The sequence below is a fragment of the Camelus bactrianus genome, chromosome 15 (genome assembly GCF_048773025.1).
Source record: "Camelus bactrianus isolate YW-2024 breed Bactrian camel chromosome 15, ASM4877302v1, whole genome shotgun sequence".
NCBI lineage: Eukaryota > Metazoa > Chordata > Mammalia > Artiodactyla > Camelidae > Camelus > Camelus bactrianus.
In genome coordinates this window covers 31,070,934-31,098,687 of record NC_133553.1, presented here as the reverse complement: position 1 = coordinate 31,098,687, position 27,754 = coordinate 31,070,934, and the positions used below count along the sequence as shown (strand labels likewise).

The 27,754-nt window shown below is 52.9% G+C and overlaps 2 protein-coding genes across 2 annotated transcripts in view; one reads left to right on the top strand and one right to left on the bottom strand.

The window, feature by feature from the left end:
* HADHA (hydroxyacyl-CoA dehydrogenase trifunctional multienzyme complex subunit alpha) overlaps positions 1–11,466 on the top strand; it is a 38,145-nt gene extending 26,679 nt beyond the window's left edge. The window contains exons 12-20 of the mRNA XM_010948533.3: positions 743–877; positions 3,016–3,187; positions 5,425–5,511; positions 8,041–8,181; positions 8,619–8,687; positions 9,464–9,659; positions 10,339–10,453; positions 10,944–11,089; positions 11,177–11,466. Of these exons, the coding sequence (XP_010946835.1) occupies positions 743–877; positions 3,016–3,187; positions 5,425–5,511; positions 8,041–8,181; positions 8,619–8,687; positions 9,464–9,659; positions 10,339–10,453; positions 10,944–11,089; positions 11,177–11,322 (1,207 nt within the window). The 3' untranslated portion in view covers positions 11,323–11,466. The remainder of the gene's footprint in view (positions 1–742; positions 878–3,015; positions 3,188–5,424; positions 5,512–8,040; positions 8,182–8,618; positions 8,688–9,463; positions 9,660–10,338; positions 10,454–10,943; positions 11,090–11,176) is intronic.
* A 2,473-nt stretch (positions 11,467–13,939) lies between these two features.
* On the bottom strand, positions 13,940–27,306 carry GAREM2 (GRB2 associated regulator of MAPK1 subtype 2). Its single transcript, XM_074341778.1, has 6 exons — positions 27,078–27,306; positions 23,956–24,096; positions 18,780–18,910; positions 17,044–18,084; positions 15,927–16,096; positions 13,940–15,392 (listed from the first exon to the last, which is right to left on the bottom strand). Exons 1-6 carry the CDS (start codon positions 27,187–27,189, stop codon positions 14,384–14,386), a joined length of 2,604 nt encoding a protein of 867 aa, XP_074197879.1. The 5' UTR covers positions 27,190–27,306; the 3' UTR covers positions 13,940–14,383.
* Between the last annotated feature and the right edge of the window lie 448 nt (positions 27,307–27,754).

The window sequence follows — 27,754 nt, the reverse complement described above, 5'->3', positions numbered from 1 at the left end:
ATGATGAGAGTTGTTCTGAAAAAAATTTTTTTTTGTTATTTATGGGCATATTATGCAAGAACTATGGAAAACGAAAGAGTCATGATCTCTGTCCCTCAAAAATAATTTAACTGAGTAGACAAATATAATGTACATGAAGCCATTCCAGAATATTATGGGGAAAGCCAGATGGTCCCGACAAGTTGAGAGAAATTCGGGGGTGGAAAGGGCAGGGGTGTGCAGGTGTGGAGGTGTTTGAGGGAGGGGTTAGGTCTGGAAGCAAAGAAACTGTCCAAGAGACTTTAGAACCAATCCAGCTAAGGGGTGAGGAAGGCACAGATATCAGGAGAAATGAAAGATGACTGGAAAATGGGAAAATCACTAACAAACAAGTAGTTGGAAGAAGAGATTTGTCTTTGGGCATATCGCTGCATTTGGCTTTTGTTTGAAGAAAAATATTCATGTTAATTTAAGTGTAAGCCAGCTTGTTTTGTTTCCAGTGATCTCCAGGCATGACTGAAGATCAGTATAATTCTATCTTCTTGGGCAGACCAGTTCTTTTAGACCTAATGGATTTTTGCATTTAACTTTGAAAGTCAATCATTTATGAAAGGTGTCTTTTTGTAGATAAAAATTAATTCGAAATACCTTATTGTTGTGCCTGCTTCAGTTGGTTCGTTGGATGATAAGCTGGGCGATCTCCCACTTTTGCTGAGTTGATTGAAAGTTGTTGACCAAAAGTCATTTTATCCCTTCCTTTCAGGCACCTCGCCATTCTTGGCGCAGGGCTGATGGGAGCCGGCATCGCCCAGGTCTCCGTGGATAAGGGCCTAAAGACTATACTTAAGGATGCTACATTAGGCGCGTTGGGGCGAGGACAGCAACAAGTGTTCAAAGGGTAAGCCTGCTCTCTGCCTTTGCCAGGGGAGTACAGTGTGTTCTGTTTTTTTGCCGTCACGGTTTCCTTCTTCCTGTACCTGATCTGTGCTGGATACTAAATAGTTAAGTCTCGTACCTTGTGATTTTTAGAAACAGTGATAATTCCTTCTTTCACTTTTTATTGTTGTTGTTACAGGTATGATAAACCATTAACATCATTGGAGTCTTTGAGTACAGAAGAGAATACCTTATCTGTTAGGTGTTTTTTAATGCCATATTAATGCATATTTAATGCATATTTTATGCTTTGGTATCAGACTAGAAATTCTCATGTTTTTGAATTTTGACAATTTCCATTTAATTGCACTATTGTTGTGGAATAATGAGACAGCATGACTCTGTGGAGAGAACTGAGATTAGGATGTGAGGAAACTTGTGTAATTGTACTTTGCAGGTAGGGCTGGGACCAGAACTCATGAACCTTGTATTTCCTGACTGGCGTTACCATAGAGAAGCCGTTAACTGATTTGCTTCCATAATATCTGAATCTTTACAGATTGTGTCTCCATCTTACCTCTGAGTTAATAAAGGGTGAATATTATTCTCCTTCTTGCCCGTCTCCCCCCCTTTCCCCCACTCCTTCCACTCCTCCCACTGCCCACCCCACCTACACACACACACCTACCGTGTGTTTTGCAGAGGGGGAAAATGGAGCAGCAACTTGGCCAAGCTGGGGATTGGTTTCAGCTCATTTCTCTGCTCATTGTAATGGACTGTCTAAGGCTGGCTGCACTTAGACCATTTTGCATGTGACTTTTAGCTGAGTAAGCTTTTTTTGTTTGTTTCTTAAACAGATTATGTAGCATAAGCATATTTTTACCCCTTTTCTGCAGAGAAGCTCATTTATTGCTACCATAATACTGTCCCGGACCTGGCAGATTTAATCATGTTGGGAGATAGCAACTATCTTAATGTAAGAAGGCAAGGCGTTGTAGTAAAAGATTTTGACCCTAAAATGGCATGTGCTCAATACCAGCATTCCTCCAAAACTAGCACAGAGGAGTTCCCAAACGGCATTTCACAGTCACCAAAATCAGAAATTGCTGCTCTAGGACAGCTTTTTCCCCTCAAGCTCTTGGATATCACTGTCCCGGGTTTCCCTTTTTGTCTCAGAAGCATCAGGCTCTGTGGTGGTGAGTGCCCTCACCGTCCTGCTGGCGTGGGACACATGTGTGTCCTGCCCTTTCTTGGGAATAGTTTCATTAGGCATTGGAATTAGAGCAACTAATACTGTTTTGCGCTCTTGCAGGCATCTTGTTGCTGACTGCTGACGTGATTGTCAGGAACCAGGATGTTTGAATCTATACTTTTAAGGCTTTCACTGACTACTTCTTTGAACTTGCCTTGTAGCTTTAATTTTTCTTTTGGTTAAGGAAACTAATGAATGGCGTTTAGCTTCATTCTTCATTCAGAGGAAAACTCTAGGTCATTTATTCTGAAATTGTGGTTAGATTAAAGCCTAAGAGAGCCTGTTTTCCTTGGCAAGAGAAAATAATCAGTTAAGTGTCTGAGTAGCAGGAATCCTTTTTAGCTCTCTTTGGGAAAGAAGAAACATTGAGTTGATATTTTATGTAATCAATACAATGTGCTTTATAGGTGCTGATCAGGAAGTGGATTAAAAATACAAGAAATAATGCTTGGTCTCTGTCCTCCAGTAGATCACAATTACAGAGTAACAAAATGATATGTAAGCAAGTGTAAACCCCTGTGGTCCAGGACACATGTTGGCTCTTCCCTCTATTTTAGGGAGAGAATTACCAGAGTTGCCCTTCTGTTTTGCCTTTCTGGGATTCCTGTTCACTCCTCTTGGCAGATTTAACTGTTTTATGAGTGGTATCGTTTATGCAGGTTGGGTGTTTAGAGACACCTAATAGTAGAAGGAACGTGGATGTGGGGGTCAACCTTGTCTTTGACTCTAATACCTTCCCTCGACTAGTTCTTTGACCACAAGTCCCTCTGAGCCTCTTTGAGCAAGGGAGTAACACAACTACCTCACTGAGTTGGTGAAAACACAGAGCACACTGTCTGGCCCATGGATACTCAGTAAATGTTAGCTCCCTGTTCTCCCCCTCTGACTAGGAGTGTGGTTTTTTCTAGACTGAATGATAAAGTGAAGAAGAAAGCCATAACATCATTTGAAAGGGACTCCATTTTCAGCAACTTGACTGGACAGCTTGATTACCAGGGTTTTGAAAAGGCCGACATGGTGATTGAAGCCGTTTTTGAGGACCTCAGTCTTAAGCACAGAGTGCTAAAGGAAGTAGAAGCGGTAAGTGAGGGGCCTGCTGTGCTGGATCCCAGCGTAGGGAGTGGAGAACACGGAGATGGGGTTTTTTATTTTAAAGAACTATAGGAAACTCGTGGTTCTCTTTATAGGGCTGTTGTCTCCCAAACGTAAGTTTTTATGTGAGCTCATGCACACTGTGTATTGTTATAAAGGTCAAATCAGAGCCCTAAGGGAAGACAAACAAGTAGCTTATTAACCTAAGCACGGGGTTCGTAGCCTTATGTGAGTGAGAGTTCAGTCACCCAAATATACAAATAGCCTCAAGGAGTGTGGGCAGACGTCTTGACATTTTTGGTTGGCTGCAAGCTATACATAAACTTCGTTAGGCAGCAAAGGAAATAGGAGAGAAACAGTTTTTCCAGGCAGGATTCAGATGCTCATTTTGTGGAAGTGCTGCTTTGGTCTTGAGTCTAAATGCTGTACGTAGTTATTGAGATGAACAAAATAAGTACTTGCAGCGTGCAGTATGAAGGCGGAAGGAAAGAAGAAATGGCAGTGATCCAGGCATGAGACAGACCCAGAGCCTTGACTAGCCTCCAGTGCAATACACAGTGTAGGTTAGTGAATGGTGTAAGTACAGTGACACTGCCTCAGCAGTGCTCCAGGTGTCTTGAGCAGTGGGCCTACTCCTAAGACTCCCTTCCACGTGAGGATGGTCTCCGCTCTACTAATGACTCAACCTAATGAGGGTTTAGAAACGAAAGACAAGCAGCTCTGTTCGGGACAGTGTCCACTTGTGAAACACATTCCAAAATCTTTAGACAGAGTGAAATATAGACTCAGCTAAGGGAGAAAATTTGGAAGAGCTGGGTACACGTGTATTCCATGTATGCGAGGTGGCATTTCAGCTGAGGTACGTCGACGACGTTCCTGGGGCTTTGTGGGCGCTGCTGAGCCAGTGGTAGGTAGGCTGAGGAGCCGCAGAAAGACACGGCCTTTTTCCCACTAAAAGAGCATTTACCACCTGACTAGATGATGGTATTTGCCTTTGGAAAATCAGGGTTTGGGAGGATCAGAGTAGAGAAAAATTTGTTAATTTTAGCAGTTGGGAAGCCAGTGATCAAGGAAAGGAGAAAAAGAAGAGGGATCAGATCAAGAGAAGTGCAGACTATGAGCAAATCAATGTAGTGGTTCCTGTTGAAACAAAGGCTTCCCAGTGGGGTCACTCACAGGACTGCATTCAAATAAAAGCTTGGCCGGGGCGCCTCCCTTCCCCCGTGGCCTGTCTCCACCTGGTAGTCCTGCTGGAACTTCTCTGCAGCGTGGCCACTGGCCTCCCGGAGAGCAAAAGCAGAAGCTAGCGGGCTTGCTAAGGTGAGGCCTGGCACTGGCCGGGTCGCTGCTGCTGCTTCTCACTGATAAAAGCAAGTCACAGGCCAGCCCAGATTTCAGGGAAGGGAAAGAGACTCTGCCTCTGGATGGGAGGAGAGATGCACGTGTGCAAGGAGGGGAAGAATTGTTGCCAGCCATCTTCGGAGACATTGGTTTGCTCTCCATAGAGAACTTTCCAACCAGCGTTGGCTACCATACCCCCAGTAATGCAACTTGAGACTGTTAGCTTTCTTATGGTCAGGATCTCCTTTCCCCTACATTATACTTTTGATTAACTAAAATCATGGGATCTTTAGCACAAGTTTACTGCCAGGCTAGGTCTTGCCCATTAGGTGCCCATCCAGTTCTTTTTTCCCTCTTTTTTTCTTTTTTACAAGATCTTTATGCAGTACTTTACCTTTATCCTCATTATAACTGATCTTATGTTACACTCAGCTTTTCAGTGTATTGAATGTATCTTGAACCTTGATGTTAGGATTTGGCCTGTCCCAGATTTGCACAAATTTGACAGATGTGACTTCCATGTTTTTCATCTAAGCATCCGAATAAAAACATAAATAAGTTGGGGTTGTGGGCAGAATGCTGAGACAGTCTACATTAGAGACTGTTTTCCAGGTTGATAAATAATAGTATTCACATACTATGGATAGAATTACAGTGGTGTACTGTTTCTGTGCAGTGTGTACAGTGGTGTAAAACACTATAACATGAAATAGGCATGCACATTAGGGCTTGTTCTTACAAAGGTGAAGGATGGGGTGTCTTCTGTCTGATCAGTTCTGCGTGAGAGGGTGGGCAGGGCTCGGGTGTCACTCACTGGCTTTGCTTTAGACTCCAGTTACCTCCCAGGCCGACACAACACATTCTTAAATGTTCTTCCCCTGCAGGTGATTCCAGATTACTGTATCTTTGCCAGCAACACATCTGCTCTCCCAATCAGTGAAATTGCTACTGTCAGTAAAAGACCTGAGAAGGTAAATTCCAAACAGAGGAAAACCCTGAAATGTTTTACTGCTTCCGGCTCACTGATGAAGGCTTAGATCGTGAGAAGAGATTGGTGTGGATTATGAAGTGGACAAGGGTGATGGTGTAGTCCCCAAAACTGGGCACAGAAAGGCTAGTACCATGACCAGTGTGAGATGCTGGAGCAAGTGAAGTACAACTGAAATGCACCTTTATAGGTGATTTGCCTCTCTAATGGGTATTGTTATCCAGGTTCAGGCTATACTTACCTTTATTATAGCTGGGTATTGAAGATAGGCCCTAAAATAAGAAAGGATGCTCCAGAATAACCCTTGAGCTACAGAGCAGACTTTGGTGACTGTCTAGGATGGGTTTGGTTCCAACTCCAGATTGGGAATGGAAGACCAGGGGTGTGGGGGATGTGTCCACCCATGGGTTCACTTAGACCCTCTACCCAGGACATGAGAGGGGTAGGTGTAGAAGCACTTTCAGTGAGCATTTGGAATGATGCCTAGAAATTTATCTTTGGCCTTCTGCTCTCTACCAGAGAAATCAAGTGAAATCATTCAAGGAAAAATAAAACACCTCCCCTCTCTGGAGGATACCAGTTAGCCCCAGCCAATCAGAACCATCCAAAAGTAGGCAGGAACTATAAGTCCCTTAAGTAGCTGAAATTGTTAATACAAAGTCCATGTGCTAAGAGCGCAAAAGCCTGTTTATTTCTCTTGTAATAGCTTGCTAACACAGGGCAATCTTGTTCCCTGGCACACAGCAGATTAGAAGTGATGTGGGACCAATAGAGGTAGGTTCGGTAATGACAGAAGAGGTGACAGGGAGAAGTGGCAGCGGATTGTGGGGCACTGAGGGGAGACACAGACATAGGACAAAGGCAGAGGGACGATCTGTCCATGCCACATCACTTGAAGCACCTTTGCAGCATTTATAGCCAGCAAAGAAGACTGTTGTCGTGCCTTTGATTGCTGGGAGAGTCTCAGCAATCCACGACAAAGTTGGTCACTTTCGGCACAACTTTTTTGAGAGATGTAAATAGATTTGCATGGCGTAGTGATGACGTGGGTATATAAACAGTTGTCAGAACTCATCAAACTGATAACATTTAAGATCTGTGCATTTTATTGAATATAAATTATATATCGTAGAGGCTAATTGCTTTTGCTCAGGGGTTCCATCTGATTCGGGTCCTATCTTATTAAGTATTTTGGACATAGAAGAACAATTTAGAAGTTAGAAGGAACTTTTGGATTGATAAGTTGGTGTCACATTTAAGTGACCTGTGCATTACACACTGGTAAGTGGGTAGGCTGTGGAGACAGGCCAACCTTACTGGAATCCCACTCTGCCATTTACTAACTGACCTTGGGCTACTAAATTTAACCTCCTGATATTCTTCTTCCTCATCTAGATAATTTGACTACTTCACAGAGTTGTAATGGATTAAATGTAAGGGATAAATGATGACTATATTAACGAATAGTGGGTGTAAGCAGTCAGTAAATGGTAGATATTTGATATAGCTTATAGCTAAAGTGAAGGGGCAAAACTATAAATTAATGAATAGACTTCTTCACAATTCAGTTGTGAAGACTATAATTATTAGCTTAACGAGGTTGTTCTCAAACTTCAGCATGTATCAGAATCACCTGGAAGGCTTCCTAAACGCAGATCAGGGCCCTGCCCCTGGAGCTCCTCGTTCAGTGAAGTCTGGAGTGGGCCTGAGAATCTGCAGTTCTGACATGCCCAGGTGGTGTGCATGCTGCCTTGAGACTTTGAGACTTTGAGAATCACTGGTTTAATGAGTTTCGAGGGTATCTGAGTGTTGAGAAATATTATTTAAACCCAGTACAGCCGTCCCTTGGTACCCGTGGGGGATTAGTTCCAGGACCCCTAGCAGATACCAAAATCCATGGAAACTCAAGTAGCTTAGATAAAATGGTGTGGTACAGTGACTACAGTCGGCCCTCCATATCCTCAGGTTTCACATCTGAGGACTCAAACCAGTTGGTTGAATGAGATTCAGTCAGTTGGCTCCATAGTTGATTGAAGCTATCTGGTGAAGCTATCTCACTGATGGTGAGACCCTCCTGTGTAAAATCCAAGTATGTCTCTGACAGTCCAGCACATTAATTCTTCTGCCTGCTTCACCCACCTCCTCCCGAAAAAAGTGGACCATCTCACCCAAACCATCAGCATCATTAATATAAATGAACCCTCATTCATGCTTCCCCAGTAAATCTAGTTTGGCCTTTAGCTGTGTTTTGGGCATTAATTATTAGCAGGACCCACTGCCCTTAGTGAAAGGCCCCAGAAGCAGATGAAAGAGGATGCCTGTAAGTGCTCCTCTGAGCATGTGGAATTCTTTATCAAAGTACCGTGGAGCCAAACCACTCGACTGTGTCAAGCAGTATTCCTATATTACAACCCACTTTCTCTGCAATGCTTTCTTAGCAAACAGACAAAAATGCTGTTAGTTTCCCCACACAGGATTCTTAAATCTGTCGGCGTTTTGCTCCCCTTGCCAGGTGATTGGCATGCACTACTTCTCTCCTGTGGACAAGATGCAGCTACTGGAGATTATCACAACTGACAAAACTTCTAAGGACACAACTGCTATTGCTGTAGCAGTTGGTCTCAAACAGGGGAAGGTCATCATTGTGGTTAAGGTAAGGAGCTGTGTATCAGACCAGTAGATTCAGAAGAGTTCTATGACAACTCCTGATACTTCCAGGTTTGTTTGTAACTCTTCTGGGGCAAATACACCAGCTTTTGGTATGATTTCCCCTTGGTCATCTACAGTGTGGACAATGGTGTGACTGTACTGCTGAGCTAGGGTCTGGGGTGGGGATTGTCTGGGACACAGGAGGTTCTCCCAGCCATTGCAGACCTTTCAGGTGGCCATGAGACCGTCTGCTGTGCTCTTGGATTCAAGCTGGGCTGCCTCTGGCGATGGCTTCCCCTGCAGTTTAACTTTAAGGATTCTGATTGAGATTATAAATCACCTTGAATTCTGAAATGACTTCTGGGGGAGGAAGACTGCTTTCAGATCCAGGCAGTGCCCTCAACTGAGGGGCCAGTGAGCTCATGTTCTCTCCCTTGGCAGGATGGACCTGGCTTCTATACCACCAGGTGCCTCGCACCCATGATGTTTGAAGTCATCAGAATTCTCCAGGTTGGTATCACTCTTGGACTGTTGGAGATATCTTCCACTCCTTAAACCAGTCCTCCAAACTGGTAATGTCAAGGTGAGGAAGAGGCTTCCTTCTAATGCACTAACTCCTGGCTCTTCTCCCCAAAGGCCCTTTGGTTCCCTCCCTTTCCACGTGGTGTTGGGAAGTTATGGGCTAATGCTGGACTAAAATAGGCAGAATTTTAGCTCTGCCCCCTTCTCATCCTCCCTGCTTCTTCAAGCCAGAGGCCTCCTGACATGCTCTGTGTGCTGTTTCTGCCTCCCACATCCAGAAGAGGGCCCTTTGGTCTGATTGGTGCTACATCTGCTTCTGCCGCACTCAGAGCCCTCTGGCGGCCGTAGGGGTCATTCACTGGCGGGAAGGGGCGTGGCCCCTCCTCACGGGGCTCTGATCAGACATGGGGATCATGAGACTCTACCGCACTGCTCCTTGGTAATGGGAGACTTAGCCCTGTCTGCCATGGAATCTCGTTATTATTGAGATTCAGGATTGCAAACAAGAAGGAAATGAATAATTTGTTCATCTCTAGACTTCCTTAAAATGCTGTGGGTTAGGGAAGGCTCAGACTTCCCCTTGTGGCTCCCAAACTTCTTTGTGCTTCCCTGAGTGAAACAGTCCCAGTCCTGGGCCTGGCCAGGTGGCACCCAGAAGAGAAGTGGGTGCTACACAGGGCTGTTTCTGAGGGCCAGTCCAGGGAGCCCTTAGGAGAATCTGGGAAGGCCTTCCCCTGAGATCCCAGCTCTCCTTCCCCATCCAGGAAGGAGTTGACCCTAAGAAGCTGGATTCCCTGACCATGAGATTTGGCTTTCCTGTGGGCGCTGCCACACTGGTGGATGAAGTTGGCGTGGATGTCGCAAAACACGTAGCAGAAGATCTAGGCAAAACCTTTGGGGATCGGTTTGCAGGTGGAAACATAGAACTGCTGAAGCAGATGGTATCCAGGGGTTTCCTGGGTGAGTAGCCGCAAAGAAACATAACTAGCACCATTAGTGACAAAGATTCCTGAGACCAAAGAGTTACAGAAGGCCCAAAGTGTAGAAAAGTGTGTTTCTTAAACATAGAGCTCACCGCATAGGGAATTTAAAAAATCATTTCATGACAACCTCTTCTTAGGCTGGGCCTATAGACCATGGACAAAAGGCAGAAGGCTCTGCCATTGCCCAGACTGTGCAGGACTGACAGGCATCTCATCCTGCATAAGGCCTCTCCTACGTCTGTGATGCTGCAGGAGCATTATGGCCAGGCTCTCCCTGTTGTCTGACTACCTGAGGGGAGAAAGTAAGCCTCTAAGTACAGAGCACGTAGTTGAGGCCCACCGAAGAGCTGGCCTTCTCTCTTGGCAAAGCAGCAGCAAAATCAGCAGTAGGCCCTGAGTGTCCTAGGGTCTGGTGGTGCATATCTGGACATTAAAACTCACTCACATGGCCTTTCCCACCCAGATACACAGACGTCCAAGCTGCAGGAAACACAAGATCTTTTTTCCTTCTCTGCCAACTCTTCCGACAAACACTAATTTCTAGGGTGGGCTGGATCTAGAAGTGCAGGCGTACAGAAGAGGCTAGAGCTTTGTAGCAGACTGTCTCAGGCCCGTGTGCTGAGAACCTGTAACTCTCCCTTTCCCACGTCCTTTAGGTCGCAAGTCCGGGAAGGGCTTTTACATCTACCAGGAGGGTGTGAAGAGTAAGAATTTGAATTCTGACATGGACAGCATTTTGGCAAGTCTGAAGTTGGCTCCTCATCCTGAGGTGTAAGTTTATTTGAGGGGCTGAGGGTGTGGAAGCGTGTTTCTCCCCAGCTTCTGGGCCCCTCTTCCATCTTTTTTGTTATGATCGCCATACCTGACCATAAAGAACATTCCTGATTCTTAACACTTTTGGCCCTTCCACATTCCACCTTGTTCTCTGCCAGGCATCAGTGTAAGGACTGCAGCCGAGCCTTGGGAAGCCTGCCCTCTGCCGGTCTCAGCACCGAGAAGGCGATTATCCTAGGTCCACATCATTTATCATCATTAACGATAGATTATTATTTATGTGTAACTTACAACTGCTGATGTCAAGATACTGCCTGCCCTGCCAGAGCCTGTTCTCAGTGTCAGGTTAACTGGGGCATGTCACTCTCTGCTATCTTTTTCCGCGGGTGGCATCTTCCCTAGAGTTGAAGGTTGACTGGGGCCGGCCCTCCCTCACATCCTGCGCCTTTGACTCTCCCTCTACCTGAACGTCTCTCCCTGTTGGCAGCTCCTCGGATGAAGACATCCAGTACCGCCTGGTGACCAGATTCGTGAACGAGGCCATCCTGTGCCTGCAGGAAGGGATCTTGGCCACGCCTGCAGAGGGAGACATCGGCGCCGTCTTTGGGCTCGGCTTCCCCCCGTGTCTTGGAGGTTGGTCTTGCAAACTGAGAATGTAGCTTGCTTTATTCTCATGCTCACTTTGCTTCTCCTTCAACAAGGTCCTATTTCTTCACTTAGGGCCCTTCCGCTTTGTGGATCTGTATGGCGCTCAGAAGATAGTGGACCGGCTCCGGAAGTATGAGGCAGCCTATGGAAAACAGTTCACCCCGTGCCAGCTGCTCCTTGACCACGCCAGCAGCCCTAACAAGAGGTTCTACCAGTGAGCAAGCCCTCACGTCCTGGTCGCTCGCCCACTGATGCCAGCCGTACTGGGTCTCCAGCAGAGTAGTGTCTAGATGTATGAGTAACCAGAAGGAAAACAAACTCGCCCTGGGTGTGTGCCTTGATTAAAGTGCCTTGAGCTATGACCGTCTCTCCCTCCTGGTGAAGTCTGGCTGTGAAGTAGTTTGTACTTCATGTCGGAAGGTGGAACACACCGTGCTCATGAATTCATAAGCCTCAAAGCCCAGGCTGGCAGCGTCTCTGGAGTCATCCTTGCTGCCTGTTCCTCCCGGGAGGCCAGTGGTGGTAAGGACAAGTCTGCACCCAGCCAAACACATAACAGTAAAAACCAGGCTCTTCATCAGCTTCTCTGCCTGCCTGTTCCTTTCTCTTCTGTCTTTGCCCTCTGGTTTAAACCCTTCCTTCAAGGAGTGAGCTGGAATAAAGCCCTGTGCTTTGGGGAGGAATGTGTTGGCAGAGTTTTGGGCAGCACCTTAAGAGAGACTGCAGTGGTGGAAAGTGGGGTTTTATGGACCTGAATCCTTTGAAACTGACTGTATTTATATGCTTTGGATGGGCTTCTGCTTAGTGAGGAAGAGGCGCTGGTGAACCAGAGCAGCGCGAGTGTAAGGGGTACGGAGGGCCAGCATGTAAGATTCCTTTTCCCAAGTCTTCATCACACAATTCTGCCCAGTTCTTTTCTTGGTGCCTCATTCACGTGCGCACCTCAGGACGTTTGTGGGAACACTGGAGTTCAGCAGAGGAGATAACATTTTCCTGGTCAGTATACCCTGCACGTCTTGGCGGCCCCAGAGCACGGAAGGTGGACAGTGCCTGCATAGTGATCACACGCAGCCTGTGTGAGCAGCACAAGGGCACCGAGTCAACCCACCTCCGCCTCCACTCTTCCCCTCCCCCCTGCCCCCGGTGTGGAAAGTTCCTGTACTTGTGTTCTGGCAGAAGCCTTACCCAGTCGGGGTAAACAGCTTTGGGACTCCTCACTGGGTCTGGCAGAAGGATGCACGCTGAGGGGGTGTGGAATCATAATGCAAGTCCCACTGCACTGGGCAGTCTCAACATTGAGACAGCACCGATTCCTCCTGCCTCTGCTCCAGCTGTATCTCAGTCGCCCTCCGGGCACAGCTCTGCTGCTGGGACAGGCAGGTGGAGAGCTTAGCTCCTGGGCTACTCAATGCTCACAGCTGGTTGCCAGGAAGCCGGACTCTAAAACAAAGGCATCGCTGAGGTAGGGTTTTCAGGTGACCAATAGAAGGTAGAGAACTGATCCTCTACAGCAAGGCTATTAACAGGCTTCGGGAATGGGGTCAGGGAGTGGGGTGAGAGGCTCAAGGCAGGCGTTTGGACAGGGCAGGAAGTTAAACCTGGGCCCTGGCCGGTGGCATGGAGCTTTGAAGTACGATCTTTCCACTCAGCAGCACTAGGGAGGCGTGAATGATGTTGCAACATTAGTGGGAGTTGAAGGTCCATGTAGGGTAGGGGCCAGTGAGGGGTTTTCAGAAAGTAGTGAGAGCCACACCTCCAGCTGCCTCTGGGGAACATAATAAGAATGGGCCGTGTGCACACACATTTCCCAAGTCCTCTCCTGCCCACAAAGCATGCACGTTGTGTCTCAGTCCCCACGGCCCTCCAAAAGAACACGGTGACACCCAGATTCCACCTGCACTAGTCTTCAGTGGTCTAGCGTTTATTTCACTAGCCCTTGAGGATTCATTAAGTGACCAGCAAGGAAACCAAATGTCTCAGCATCACAGTTTCTGTGCTCTACTTCCTGACTCCCCTTCCCTCAGCGCCCAGGCAGCCTTGCTTAGGGCGTGAGCCCCAGCATGGCTTCGCTACTCTTAAGATAGGAAAACAGAGGAAATAAATATCTAGGTAGGCTAGGTAAGGCAGACGAGAAGGCTGATGCCCCTGGGCCTGACACTAGCGGCACGGGAATGAGTGCGGTTCTGGTAGGCGAGGTGGGGAAGGGCACAGGGTGGGTGGGCAGACACGAGGGCCAACCCAGTACTCTGGTGCTGGCAGAGCACGATGCTTGAGGTCCAGGGCACCAAGACCTGCTTTGAAGCAGGTGGACAAGTGCAGGAGGACTGAGCTCCAGGAGGGAAAAGGCCAGTTTTCCCAAGCGCCCATGCTTTCTCTCCTACCCACCCAGCCGGTGCCAGTGACAGGAAACCAGGAAGGGCACCCAGCAGTAGGGGCAGGAGCCTAGTGGAAGTGGGAGTAATCAAAGACCACTTGCCTCTAGCATCAGGGAGCAGCTGCCCTCAATCCACCTGCTCCTCCACAGAGTCAGTCTTCACGGACTGGATCCATCAGGTGTAATGGAGGACTGGGTGCAGTGAGCCCGGGGCAGAAGCTAGGGCACTGCGTATGTGGGGAGTATCTGCCTCCCTAACTAGGGAAGTAGGCCAGCAGCAGAGCTGTGCTCTTCCAAGGGCATCACCCACAAACCAGAACCCAGAGATGGAGCCTCTGAGGTGGGCAGCACAGGCTGCACTTGTCACACCTGTGCTCAAGGCCAGGGACCCAACATGGTGGAGCAGAGCAGGGAGGAGGGGCACTCGGACGCTGGGGCAGCTTAGGCCATGTGCCCACAGAGCACAGAGAGAGGGCACTTGGGAATTTGTGCTTAACTTATGGGCCATCTTCCCTTGTCTCCAACCTGCACCTACAAGCTTGAGACGCGGGAGGGATTGGTGGAGCTCTGCCGCAGGGCGGAGGGAGCTGTGAGGTCACCATGAAGGCCAGCTTGTGACCCCTCCCCATCCCACCTCGATGGGAATCGAAGCGTGCACTGGTGCCTCCACCCCTCAACTTACTCCACACACTCAAAGGCAAGACGCCTGCAAGGGTCTGGCCAAGAGGCTCCCCATTACCACATGTGTCTCCCCTGGATTCACTCTGCGTAGCTGCTTAGCTGCCTCAGTCTGGCATGGATTCTCCCACTGGAGCGCTTCTGGGAGTGCTGCCCCCAGCAGACCCAGGGCTGGCCTTCAGGGCCTCCGCACCAGCATTCCAGTTGTGCACCTACAAGCTGGGAAGTCAGATCTTGGGCCGCCAGCCTTTGATGAACTGCATGATCTTCTTGACCTGCAGCTTGGTGAGGTGGAAGTCATCTGCCAAGATGTCCTCACTGAGCTGCACGAAGATGCTGCCATCAATGCGTTCTCGGGCAAAGAAGCTCACCACATCCTCTGAGAGCCCAATGAAACGCAGACTTCGGGAGACCTCCTCCAGGGAGAGTGCAGACAGGTCAGCGGGGGGCTGCCAGGAGGCGGCGTCCCGGCCTCCCCAGCCTGTGGCCCCATGCCGGGGACTGGCTGGAGCCCCTTCTAGGCGCCCCTGGGTGAGGAGGAGTCGTGTTCCGCCTGCATCAGGCCCCTGCAGGCCCACTGGTGACAGGGGAGTGGGGACCTGCCGCAGCACCAAACCTTCGGGCTCAAAGGCCTTCGGGGATCCAAGGGGTGAAAGGCCAGGTCCAGGCGCCCCCACAGCTCTGGGTTCCTGACAGCGCAGCAGCTCAGGCTCTGGTGAACTGCCCTGGCCTAGCTCAAAGGGGTCGAAGGGCTCTGGGGCTGGCTCCTGCCACTCAGAGGAGGAGGAGGAGGAGGTGGGAGCAGCAGAATAGGCCTGGCCTGGCAAGCCTGGGCCTGGGGAATAAGCAGGGCTGGAGGTAGCCAGAGGGCCCAAGGTGGCTGTGGGCGCAGGAGAGGAGGCCACTGAAGGGCCTGTGGGGTAGGCAGGCCCAGAAAAGGGGTTGAGAGCTCCAAAAGGAGCAAAGCGTTTCTGGGGGTGAGACGGCTTAAACGGAGGCGGGCAGCTGTGATAGGTCTTGACAGGGGTGTCAGCCCCCAGGAGGGAGGCAGCTCGACTGCTCAGGGGCTCTCCAAGGGCCCGGGAGGCCTGGCTGGGCTGCGTGGTGGAGGGTAGGGGTCCCGGGGGTGGGCGGCTGGAGGACTCGCCCACCTTGCAGTCTCCCCAGGTGCATGGGTAGCAATAGAGGGAGTAGGCGTCTGGTGATGGAGAACCACTGCCACTGCGGGAACCCGCCCTGTGGGCAGACACACAGATGTAAGGGTCAGCAGAGCAAGAGGGAAACGCGACAGGGTCACACACACCACATAACAAACTCCTGTCGGGTCATGGGGGCTGCAACTCGGATCTCAGCAACACTGGCCTGTCCACACTTTAGCCCCCAAGCCCTGAGACCCTCTTGGATTGCCCTCCTCTTTCTTCCAGCACCCCCTATCCCAGGAAAAATTAAACTACGCTGAATTACATAGAAATTTTTAAACAGCAAGGAGCACTCCATCCTGTGGCAGATCCCAGTCTGGAAGGAACCAGAGCAATGCTCCCATCCAACTATCATTTATGAAAGGAGCAAACTGAAGCAGGAAGGTGAAGAGCAAAGGACTGGCCCCCACACCCTGGCCCCTAATGCTCTCTCCCTTGGTCACTGCTCAGCAACCTGCACCCTCCCAACTCCAGGCCGGAAATCTTCCTCTTCAGCACTGTTCCCCTCCCCATACTCCCCTGCCTCAATCCACCTGAGGAGGACCAGGACTGGGAGAAGGAAGGGACTCACCCATCCTGGAGGCCAGAGGAGTAGTAGGAGAGGCTGGAGCTGGGTGAGTGGACAGGCTGCAGCTTGGGGAAGCGTGGGGGCACTGGAGGGCTGCCCGAGAGCCAGCCGCTGCCACTACCACCCCGGGGGGGTACAGGGGGAGTGTTGAGCAGGCGGCACTCCTCCTTCACCTGCAAGCACAAGGCCATGATTCCACCCCGTCCCCAGGGAGCTGGGCAAGTCTGGGACTGACACTGCCCCACTTTGCCAAGAGATTGCCTTGCCTTATACCCCAACTACTCACCCACCCACCCCACCCCTTCTAATCTCTCTGGCCTCGTGGCAAGCCTCATCCAGAGCCCACAACACATACACTGTCTCTTTTGGCCTTGGAAATCCATCATGAATACAAGAAAAAAAATAGAGAAGTATATCAAAAACAATCAGTTAGTAGACATATTCCCTTCTCACGGAAAAGGAGAAAAAGAAGAAAATGATGTAATGAGGAAAGGGAAGTAAAAATTATCTGCCATCTGGATCCTTCCTTACGGGTCAGACACCCAGAGTGGACTCCATGGGATGTTAATAGGCATTGTCCAGATTCTGTGGACAAGTTCAGCTGGGAAATTCTGTGTTAAACAGAAATAAATTTCCTTAGTGCAGGACTTGTCAGAGCCTTTACTGTATCAATACTCTGCGGCTCCAAAATGAGGAGAGGGAGGGCTGGGTATCAGACTACATTTTCTAAACCTATTTCATCACAGAACATTCTTTTCACTGGACAATTTAAGGGACTCCTGTTCTGTGGAACCTTCTGGCTAACGCTATTCTTGACTCACCCCAAATTATCTGAGGCTGGGAACCTGCTGGCATCTTGGTCCCCACAGCTCCTAACCTGGAACCCCTTTACTACAAATGCTCTTGCGTCTCTTTCACCCTTTTCTTCTCCCCTTTCCCCACTTTGGCCACCGGTCACACACTCCAGGGACTGGAGTCTGAGATGCCAAGGCTGGGCCCAGGAGATCTAGCTTTTCAGGCCCAAACCTTACGCCCTGGCTGGCCACCTCCCTGAAGGACGGGGCGCGCAGAGCTCGGCACCCAGCCTCCCACCCCAGCTCGCTTCCCCGCGTCCACTCACCGCCTCGGACTTGGGAGGCACAGGAGGCGGCGCCGCCTCGGGCTCCAAGCGGGGCGGCCCGGTGGCCCCGAAGGAGATGAGGTCGGGCCCCGGGAGCGGCCGAGCCCTGCTCTCGAAAGCCTCGGCCGCCTGGTGGGCCCACAGCTCCTCGTAGGGGATCTCGGCGGGCGGCGCGGCGGGCTCGGGAGCACTGGCCCAGTCGGGGCTCATGTACTCCTGGTCGCTGTCGCCGGGCGGGCCGGGGGCGGGAGCGCGGGCGGGCCCGGGGGCCCGCGGGGGCGCAGGCAGGCAGAGGCGCGCGCGGCGCGGGCTGGCACAGTCGTCGGCCAGCTCGGCGGGCGCCTCGCGCACGGCCGTGGAGTACTCGTCGGGGTCGAAGCGCTCACGGCAGTAGGAGGCACTGTCGCGCACCAGGCGCTCGACGCGCGGGTCCCCCGCCAGCAGACCCTGCGGCAGCGTGAAGCGCGGCGTGTCGGTGAGCAGCAGGAAGTGCAGCGGCGCCGGGCCCTCGCGGCGCAGCGCCAGCCCCAGCACCACTGTCTTGGAGATGATGCTGACTAGCTTGTAGCAGTGGCCCTCCCGCACCCGGTGCAGGTCGTAGGGGTTGCGCGGCGGCCGGCTGGGCACCAGCACGTTCACCGGTAGCCGCACGCGCTCGATGATGGCGCGCACCGTGTGCTCACCCTCCTGCATCTGCAGCTCCAGCGGGCTGCGTGTGCTGAAGCGGCCCTGGCACTGGAAGGGCAGGCTCAGGCTCTCGTTGGTGCGATGGTTCATACAGATGAGGCAGGGCATCTTGCCTTTGATGGGCCTGGAGCCCCCGCCGCCGCCCGCGGCCCCTGCGCCCCCGGGGCCACCGCCGCTCACCCCGGCCAGCGCCCCGGCCCGGCCCAGCTTGCGCAGCAGGGTGGTGAAGCGCGAGCGCTCCTTGGTGGTCTTGGCGCACAGGATCTCCGCCTGCCCCATGAGAGTGAGCTCATCGCCCGCGTGCAGAGTGAAGTTGTACACTTCGCTGTCCTCGCTGAACTCGCCTGACACCACCTGGGGACCCCAGAACCAGGAGAGGCCTTAGCCAGGGCCCCAGGGAAAGCCAGCCCTGCAAAGCCCTTCCGGATCCAGGACAGCCCTCCTCCCTTGGGGCCTTCTCAGGACTGAGACCAGATCAGCAGTCCTGGACTGATGACAGTCCATCCTGGGAGGCCACATGATGACTGTGCAGCCTTCACTCTGTTACCTCATGTAATAACTTGCTTGGAAGAATTGCTGTAAGGATTAAATACTTTGAAAATATTCAATATACAGCACATTTTATTATTATTATTTTACAATTAGGGCAATAATAGTCCTCTACCCATTCGACAAGACTACTCCAAAGAGAAATGAATTCATGGGTTAGAGTTTGTAAAGAGTTACCTGTACACAAGTGGGGGGCTGTTTACACTGTCCCCCACAACCAATGGATACTAGGACAGCTGCCCTGAAAGGTCCCCAAGTCAGGGCATGACCCTCCAGACACACTCCCTGCTTCCTCATCTTTTGTGGAAGCTCTTAGGCCCCCTTCCAGGATGTTCATACACTCAGCTCTTCTGACATGGCCAAAGGCCTCAAGGGGCTGCCAGAAGCCACCCTGTGACACTTCTACCTCCCAGACTCTAAGGGTGACCCTCCAACCAGGGTCAGGCTTGCCTCCTGAGGAAAGGGTCAGCCTGGGGGCTGCCTTTGCAGGAAGGACTGACCTTGACACTGAAGGTGATGGCTTCCATCACAAAGATGCGGTCAGGGAAGACACTGGCCACCTCCTCCACGCTGCTGAAGTACCTCACTGGCTCCCGCACATCCCGGGCCTGCTCCAGGAGCTTGAACTTCCCTGCATGCAAGGCAACGCAGGCTGCTAGCGTGGGCCTGCTTGCTGGGAACCTGGCCTGCATCCAAGAGACCTCATGGTCCCCACCTCCCCTCTTCTTAGCCAGACCCTCTGGAACTCAGATGGGCAGAAGGGCAGGTTTGCTCTAGTGGAAGGAGCTGGTCAGCTGGTTTAAGCTTCAGTGGGAAGGTGAGCACAGATCCCTAGCAACTAGAGCCCAGCCCTCACCCAGGGGAAAGCTTGTGGGTGTGTGATAAGGCTAGCAGCTGCCTGCCCAGAGAAACCCAAGTACAAACTGGCACCCAAACACTGGGACACAGAGCTGTCCTCCGACCAAGCATCAGTGTGGTACTGGGGGTGCTGAGTGCTCGCTTGGTCCCAGCCCCACTCTGACTTGCTGTGACCCTAGATAAGTCCCTTCCCCTCTCTGGGCTGCTAGGTCCTCATCTAAGGAGGATGGAGCAGATGACCTTGGGCCCTGCCTGGATCTGACATCCTATGCATCTGCCCTGGGTTGCTAACACATACTGATGCAATGGGCAGACCAGGGGCCCAGACCCAGGACTTGGAGGCCCAGAATTGCTGCTAGTCTGATATCTGTTCTGTTCCCAAACCCTGCACTGGTCCCAACATCCAGCCCTACTGTCCCAGAGACCTCTGATCTGAGGTGATCAAAGCCCCCTCCCTCAGATGAGTCCTTTCAAACCTGCAGTTTAGGGCTGTGTGCTTTGGCTGGCTCAGCAAATGCCCTCAGCAGACACAGACTTTAAACAACAATGCTAATCCATGAAGCTGACACCCCTGGGTAAGCCTCACCTCACTGTCCACACACCTTTTATGTGCCCACCTATATGAGCACAAAGACAGGCTGTGAACCACCCTGGCCTCTGGACAGAAGGCCTCTTCTCAGGCCTTACACAGAAGAGTCTTGTGTGGGCCAAGAGAAGACAAGGTGACTCTTCAGCTTCTGTAGTCTTCCTAGTGGTTGCTGCAGTCACAGTCCATTCATTTTTTCATTCCAAAAACATTTTTGAAGCACCCACCATGTACCAGACACTGGGCTAGGCCCAATAGGAAGTGCAAACCTGAAAAAGATACAGTCGGCCCTCAAGGAAATCCAGGTATAGTAGGTGTAACAGTGAGCACCCAATGATGGCTGGATGTGACAAATGCTACAACAGACTTGTGACAAAAGAGCTAGAGGATCACTGAGTTGGGGGAAACCTGCCTGGCAGTCTGAGGGGATCTTAACAATGAAAAGAGTTTTACAGAATGGACATTCCACCTGGAGGAATCAGCATGAGCCAAGGCACGGAGTCCTGGAAGCAGATCGCCTGCCCCAAATGGTGATGCCTAGAGGTTAGGACTTGAGGAGGGGGATGATGGGGCCGAAGTAGACAACAACTGGGTTATGAAAGGCTCTGAATGCCACATGGTAGGACTTTATTCCATAAGAAGGAAACCCACTGGAGTGTTCTGAGTAAGGAGAGACCAAGATCCAAGTTGAACTCTATAAAGACAACAGAGAAACCATTCAGGTAAATAACTCGGAAATGAGTTCTGGAAAAGAGCCGGGGTAGCAATAGAGGGAACAGCAAAAATACGAGCAGGCCAAGAGATACGCGGAAGAGAGCCTCATCAAACTAGGATGACCAATGTTAAGGAGGAGGTGGGGGAGGAAGGGACTCAGCCACCAACCTGGTCAGAAATGGAGACAGCAGAGCTGTTAACCAAAACTGGGACCCTGGAAGGAATGAGCTGTGGGACATGGGCTGAACTGGGAGGCCAAGTGAGGCCCTGCAGGGGGTGCTCCTAGGGCAGGTGAGCATGTGGGTGAGGGGCTTGAGGACGCCTAGTCAGAAGTAACAGACGAAGACACCAGCCCATGGGAGGCAGCGTCACCTGTGGGGCAGGCCAGATGGCTCAGGGAAGAGGAAAAACAGAGGAACTTGACCCTTTGGGGACCCTCTTCCCAGAAAAATCCCAGTGTATTCCTAGCAGGAACACACACACACAATTTTATATACAGTATGGGGGTTCTTAGAGCCCCCACAGCCCAGCCAGAAACCCAGAATGAGAACCCCCAATGCAGGGTATGAAGAGCAGAGGGCAAGGGGCAGAGCCTGCACCACCACCATCTCCAAGCAGGAAACGTGAGAGACAAGAAAGAGAAGGGAAAATGCCCAGGAGAAAGCTGGAAGGGAGTCCTGCCCACCCCCCACCCCCACCCCAGCTACCCTAACCACTCTGAGACCCTGGTGGAAAAAGGCCTCAGATGTGCCTCAGCCCTAGATGGGGCAGGGATAAACCGGGACGTCACAGGTCTGCCACCATCCAACAGGAGTAGCCCCTCTCCCTCACCACGCCTCCTCCCCCGTATCCACACACAAACCCCTCAACCCCAAACAGCCAAGCAGGGAGAGCTGGAGCCAAGTCTGGGCTAGAGGTGGGGGACAGCAGGAAGATCAATGTAACCATGGTAGCCAGCACCACTCCCTTTGCCGCAGCCTGAGCCCAGTGCCGGTCATCACTGCTGGGAGGAAGGAAGGGAGACCTCCGGGGAGTGATGCTCCAGCCCCTGGAAGCCTTTTCCTCCCTCTGCAGCCCTGCTTCGGGCAGCTTCCTCCCCTGCCTCCCCCTACGTGAGACCTGAGGTCCCCGTGGGTCCAGGGACCTGCCCTGCCCTGGCCTCCCAGAACTGCGTTTGCACAGCCCTCACAGTCCCTTCCAGCCTGAAGCAGGTTCTTATTTGTCACCGCTCTCTGCCAGCACCTGACCCATGGCAGACGCTCCATAAATAATGGTGGGTAAACGTACAGCCTCTGGAGTCGGACAGACCCTGTTGGATCCCAGCTCTGCCACCTACCACCTGTGTGGCCTTGGGCAAATTTATCTAATCTCTATGGGCTTCGGTTTCCCCACCTGTAAAATGGAAGCATACTACTTGGCTTATGGGGCGCGACAGCCAAGTGCTCTGCAGGGCTGGGGAGCAGCACTGAGCAGGAGCGCCGGGCGTGGGGCGGCGGTCCCCAAGGAGCCCAGTCTCCCGGCCTCCCAGGCGGTGGGCCGTGGCCTGGAGATCCGGGTCACCCGCAGCGTCCCCCACCCCTCTAGGCACAAGGCGCCACCCTCCTCCCCTCCCCCGCTTCTCAGCGGCTGTATTGGCTGTCTCTGGGTCCGCAGCCGGCCGCCTCGCCCGCGACATTATTAATTCATTAGGAGGAACTAGCGTCGAGCTGTGCAGTCAGAGCTTCCTCTTTAACCGGCCAGTGGCCCGGCCCCTCCCACTTCCAAGGGGCCTAGGCCTCCCCGCCCCAACCCAGGCAGCGCCCAGCCTGCCCAGTGGAATGATGGGGCTGGGGATGCCACACCCCGGCGGGCCAGTGTCACCCCATAACCTCTGTCATGCACTCAGGGGGGCACCAAAAGAGATGCGGGGAAAGGGCTAGGAGCCCTTGGCACCTACAGTTCCCTAATGACAGACTGAAATGGTGCAGTCCCTAAAGTCACACGTCTGTCAATGAGGGCTTTTTCCAATATTTGCTTTTTTTTTTATGACTTCTGATTTTAATCACACACTTCTGGATCAAATATTTGCTTTTCTATCCCAAGAAGACCTGGGACCTCTCCCCAGACCAATGCCAAATACTCAGGCTGGGAAGTTTCTAGCTGGGGCAGGCCTCCCCAGGGGCTCAGGCCTCCCCAGGGGCTCAGGCCCAGGACAGAACTCCAAGTCAGAAAGACAAAAACTTGAGAGTTTCCTTATCTTTTAAATGGAGTGTGGGGGCTACGGGGATATCAATTCACAGGGTGCTGTAAAGAACAGAAGCCCTGGAAAGGGTTTAGTCGTGTCCCACTGGCTCAGGGGACGCCTAAGCAGGGCCAGAGGGGGAACAGTGTACCTGTGAGGAAGGGCTGTGAGCCTCCTCAGCTCAAAGGATTCCCAGCCTTTTGGGGGAGTGGGGGTGGGGGGAGCAGGGTGACAGTTAAAAAAATAGAACTGGGCTGGCTTCTGAACTCCTGGAGCTTGATAAGACTCTCTCAGGGTTACTGTGAGGATGCAATGATGAAAACGCTCAGCCCAGTGTCTGGCCTGCAGCACATATTTAATATGCAGGAGCTGTGGTCTCCTGGGCTGGCATGGGGGCATCTCTGGGATATGGCCACCAGACTCGCACCTTTCCCACACAGGGACAACAACCCTGCATTCCTGGAGTCTAGATACCTGGGTTCTAGCCCTTGCTCTGCTGCTTACTAGCCGTGTGACCCTGGGCAAGTCACTTTCCTTCTTAGGCCCCCCATTTCATCATGTATAAAATAAAAGGGCTATAGTGTGTGTGTGTGTGTGTGTGTGTGTGTTTAGCAGCAGAATCCCTTCAAACAAAATCTTAGACAGGACATCAGCATCATATGTAAAACATATAGAAGTAGAAATTCATTAGCTTATTTCAATCTTATTTAAAAGTCTAAAATCAAAAACAAAGTCTAAAATCTTAACATTCACTTACAAAGTCAATCAGTGAAAAAGAGTTTCACAAAAAATTGAAAGAAAAAAAAAACAGGATTAGAGCTGGCAAATGCAACTGTATAGTCAGCCTGAGCGTTCCTTTTTTTTCTGAAATTTTTGGTTGTACAATACTGGCAGATTCTGGCAGGAGATGTTCTCTTTGAGGGTCTGTACCAAAAGGGTTAATGAGGCAGATCACAGTACACGCCAAAGATCTCTATTTAGGGTTAAGGTTTGATTTGTAGCAGTTTGAGGATATAATTTTTTTTAAACATTAGTTTACAATCTATTTTAAAAGAAAATGTGAGTCAAAGTATTCCAACCAGATACCCAAGGCTCCACAGAACAGTATGAAAACCACTGGGCCCTAACTCTAACCCTCACCAACACTAATCACCACCCTGCCAGCTGTGACCTCGCTCATCCCTGCGGCTCCAGGGAAAGGCTGGTCACCAACAGCTTCCCCCAAGACTTCTCCACCCCTTCCCCCCTGCCTACAGCCCCCGCCAGCTCTATGCCATCTGTCCCTGGCTGGGCACACCTGGGTACTGTAGTGGGATGTCAATCTTGGGCCCAATGACGTAGTGGCCCTCCTCCAGGGTGTGGGCTGTCACCGTTGTCCACTGGCGGCAGGAATGAATGAGCAGGATGTCTCGCTCACTGACGCCCTCGGCATACTCCCCTGGAAGGGGAAAGGAGGATAGAGGAGGAAGGACAGAAAAAGAGAACTTTAGGAGGGGCAGAAAGGATAGACAGGGTGACCTCCTCACCTCTTCACCAACACCCCGCCCAGGGACAGCTCCTCGTGATCCCTGTTCAGACCAGCAACGCTCAAGGGACAGGCAGGCTGCCAGCTGTGACCCCAGGGCTGAGTCAGGCCCTATCACAGGGATCAGGCTCCCAATGGGGTCCCAGCAACCAGCCCAGTGCTGTCCTTCATTCATCATTCAATTGGACCGCCTGCTGTCCCAGGCACTGTGCTGGAACCAGGGGCTCCCATCGAATGAGCCCAACCCTTGCCCTCCAGGAGCCCTTTGGCCCATGGGGAGGTGGGAAGAGATGTGAACAGTGAATACAAGCCAAGTTTGAGGTGCTAAGTGGTGTCTGAGCTCTCACAGAGTGTGTAGCAAATGAGCTGGGGGTGGGAGGCTGAGGGAGACTGTGCTGAGCAGCAGACACTTGAGCTGGGCCTCAGAACAACTCGAACTCACACCAGCAGAATCCTCAGCCCCCAAGTCAGTGCCTAGGCCAGGCAAGGAGAGCCTTGTTGAGGGTACAGAGAGGTTCAAGAAGAGGCTGTCCACTGTGGATCCCAGCTGAGAGGACTCCCACCGAGCCATGGGTCACTCAGGTCAGGAGAATGCCAGGGCTTGGAGGAGCTGATTCCTAGCTCTCTTTGAGCAGCGCCTTCCTTCTCACCCACTGCCTCAAAGGAGAGGGGAGAAAGTCTCAGGAACCCCCGACCCCATCTCAGAGAAGCCGCTTCCCGTCTCTCCCTCCCTCAGCCCTTCATCCTCCCAGGCTCTGGAATACAGTGATGATGGCCAGAGGAGGGGGTGGATTTAGAAGGGGAGGCCTAGTCCTGGGGGAAGCTGCACTGGGGCAAAGGTGTTGGGAGGGGCCTGGGCCCCAGAGGCTCCAACCCCAGCAACGGTTTCCAGGGGAGCCGGAGGGGCTGGCCCAGCTTCCAGGAGGAGGCCAGCAAAGCCGTCTCCTGGATGCAGCTGATGGGCAGGGTGGGGGTGGGGGACACCTCTTTCCCAGCTCCCTCAGACACAATTTATTAAATTTCTGCCACCCAACCAAATGGGAAATGGTTCACTCTGACGGCTAGGAGCTCCTTGAAGTGTGTGCATTTGGGGAAGGAGGGAGGCGCAGGAGAGGATAAAGTGTGTCCAGGACCTGCCGGGAGGGCCTGGCTCCCACTATGTGTGTGTGTGTGTGTATGTGTGATAGCAGTGGGGTGGGGAGTGTCTGAGCCTTCGTCCACAATTCCTCACTGCCTGAGGCAGAGGAAGCTGTCCTACTCTGCAACCTCCTTTTAGAGCTCTTCTCCCACAGAGATGCAGGCCACAGCCACACGGGACACACACCAACAACCATGGGTCATGGTCACCAGCAGCTCAACCATCACTGCCACCTGGCCCACAGTGATAGGGGCTTGTGGCCCCAATGACACAACTCAATCCCATGGTCTCACTAAGGGGCCCCTCCCAATTACACACACAGGGACCTTCAATACTTCAAGACACTTTTGATCATATATGGTGACGAAAGCTATAGCCACCACTGTCACAGACAGCTGGGCATCACACCAGTTGCTCATTCCCTCATTTATGCATTTGATCCCTCCTGTAATCTTTGTTAGGCAGAATGCCCTGCTGCAAGGAGCCTGCAGCCCAGTAGGAAGACAGTACCTGACCATTATAACAGATGCACAATAGGGACACGACAGAGGTGACAGGGATGTCAGAGGAGGCCTGCCAGACTGAAGAGCTCAGAAAGGACCCCCAGGAGTGGGAGATGCCTAAGATGTGTGGGAAGTGGCTAGGCAGAACCTAGGGCCAGCATATTTCATTCACACACAGACACACACAGCCTTGCTTTTGACATGCACAGTCGGCATCAAACACTGATGATCCGGAGAACAAGACGTTAGACTGCAAGGCACCTCTGCCCGACGGCCCAGGCACAGTCACTCTCACGGAACCGGCTCCTGGAACACACTGCCTCTCACTGTGCCCACTACTCGCTGCTGCGGGTCGGAGGAGGGGCTGCCGGCCCCGCGGAAAGGAGAGGAGAGGAGCCTGTGGCCACGGGCCCCATTAGCATTCAGGGAAGCGAGTGTGCCAACGCGGGCCAAACCCCTATTCTTCTCACACACAAAACCCCCGGCCTGGCTGCCAGCACCGGCTCCTGCCCCTCCCCCAGCCAAGCAGCCCCCCTTCCCCCAAACGGTCCCCTCACTCCAGGCATCCCCTCTCGGGCCCCCAGGCATGGTCCCATTAGCAGAGCAGTCCGGGCCCCCGGGCCCCAAGGAGAAGTGGGGCAAGATGTGGGGAGGGCTGGAGGCATGCCGGACGGGAGGACTCGCTCATTCCGGTCCAGAGGTGGCCTGCTCGCCCCGAGGACTGGAGGCTGCTCCCTGGGCCGCGAAAGGAGGGTGCAAGAAGAGTCCCAAGAGGGGCTGAGCTGGGCTGGGAGTCGGCAGCGGTGGGAAGACAGAGTCCAAGGCCCAAGGGATGCGAGAGGACAGAGGTGAGAGGCCAGAGACAAAGGGATGGAAGGGGGCGCGGCCGGGGCGGGGGTTTGGGGAGGTACTCAGGGAAGGGGGTGCACCGACGGGGCGGGCGTGGTGGTCCCGCCGCGCTCTGGGCTAAAGCTGGGCCGGAGAACTCTGGTCAGGGCCCGGCTCCAATCCCTGTCCCAGGTTTCTGTCCCTGTCCCAGTCTGCGGGGCCCTAGAAGAGGAGGCCCCTCGGCTGGTGGGCCCTGGGTCTCCAGGGAGGCGCGCCAGGAGTGGCACGGGGCCCGCACAGGGGAGCGGGAGGGCAGGGGCGGCATCCTCACGGCCCCAGATAGCACCTGCCGGGAGAGTCCCCTTTGGTCCCATGCCTCCCGCCCCTACTCCCGCCTCCGTCGCCCTTCCCAGCAGCCCCAGTACCTGGCCCGAGGCAGGCGAGCGTGGGCAAGCGGCACCGGCTAACGATGAGGTCCAGCGGGAAGGCGCCCATGCTCCAGCGCAAGCCGGCCAGCCCGGCCGCCAGCTTCTCCATGGCATGGGCGCCCCCGGAGCCGCCGTCTCAGGGCCCCGACGGCCAGTCCCGCGCGGCCTGGGCTCCTGTGCCAGCCACCACCTCCTGGGGTCGCCGCGGCGCTCCCTGCCTGGCCGCCCGGCCAGGGCTGCGGGCGTCACGTGGCCCGCCTCCCCGCGGGGCGCCGGCCCCCGCCCCTCGCCCCTCGCCCCACCCCCCGGCCCGCGTCCGCTGCCGCCGCCAAGTCCCGCCTCCCAGCCAGCCCAGATCGCCCGCCCCAGCGTCCAGGTGACAGCTGGGGACCGGGGACCCTGGGCGGGCGCCTGGACCAAGACGTGAACAGCATCTGCAGGGTCTGGGCCGGGGATCGGCCTCTCCTTCCTTACCAAGGGATGTTCTCGGATTCCCCTTCCCCCGCCGGGAGCTGCGCCCCTCTCCTTGCTCGCTGGTGCCCCGGCCTCGGTCAGGGACCTAGTGCGGCTCCGCTTCCCAAAACTTCTGCCCGAAATTCAGCCACTGCGATCCCAGCAGCAGTTGCTGCCTCTAGGATATTTATCACCTCCAACTTCACACATCCTGGCAAGGA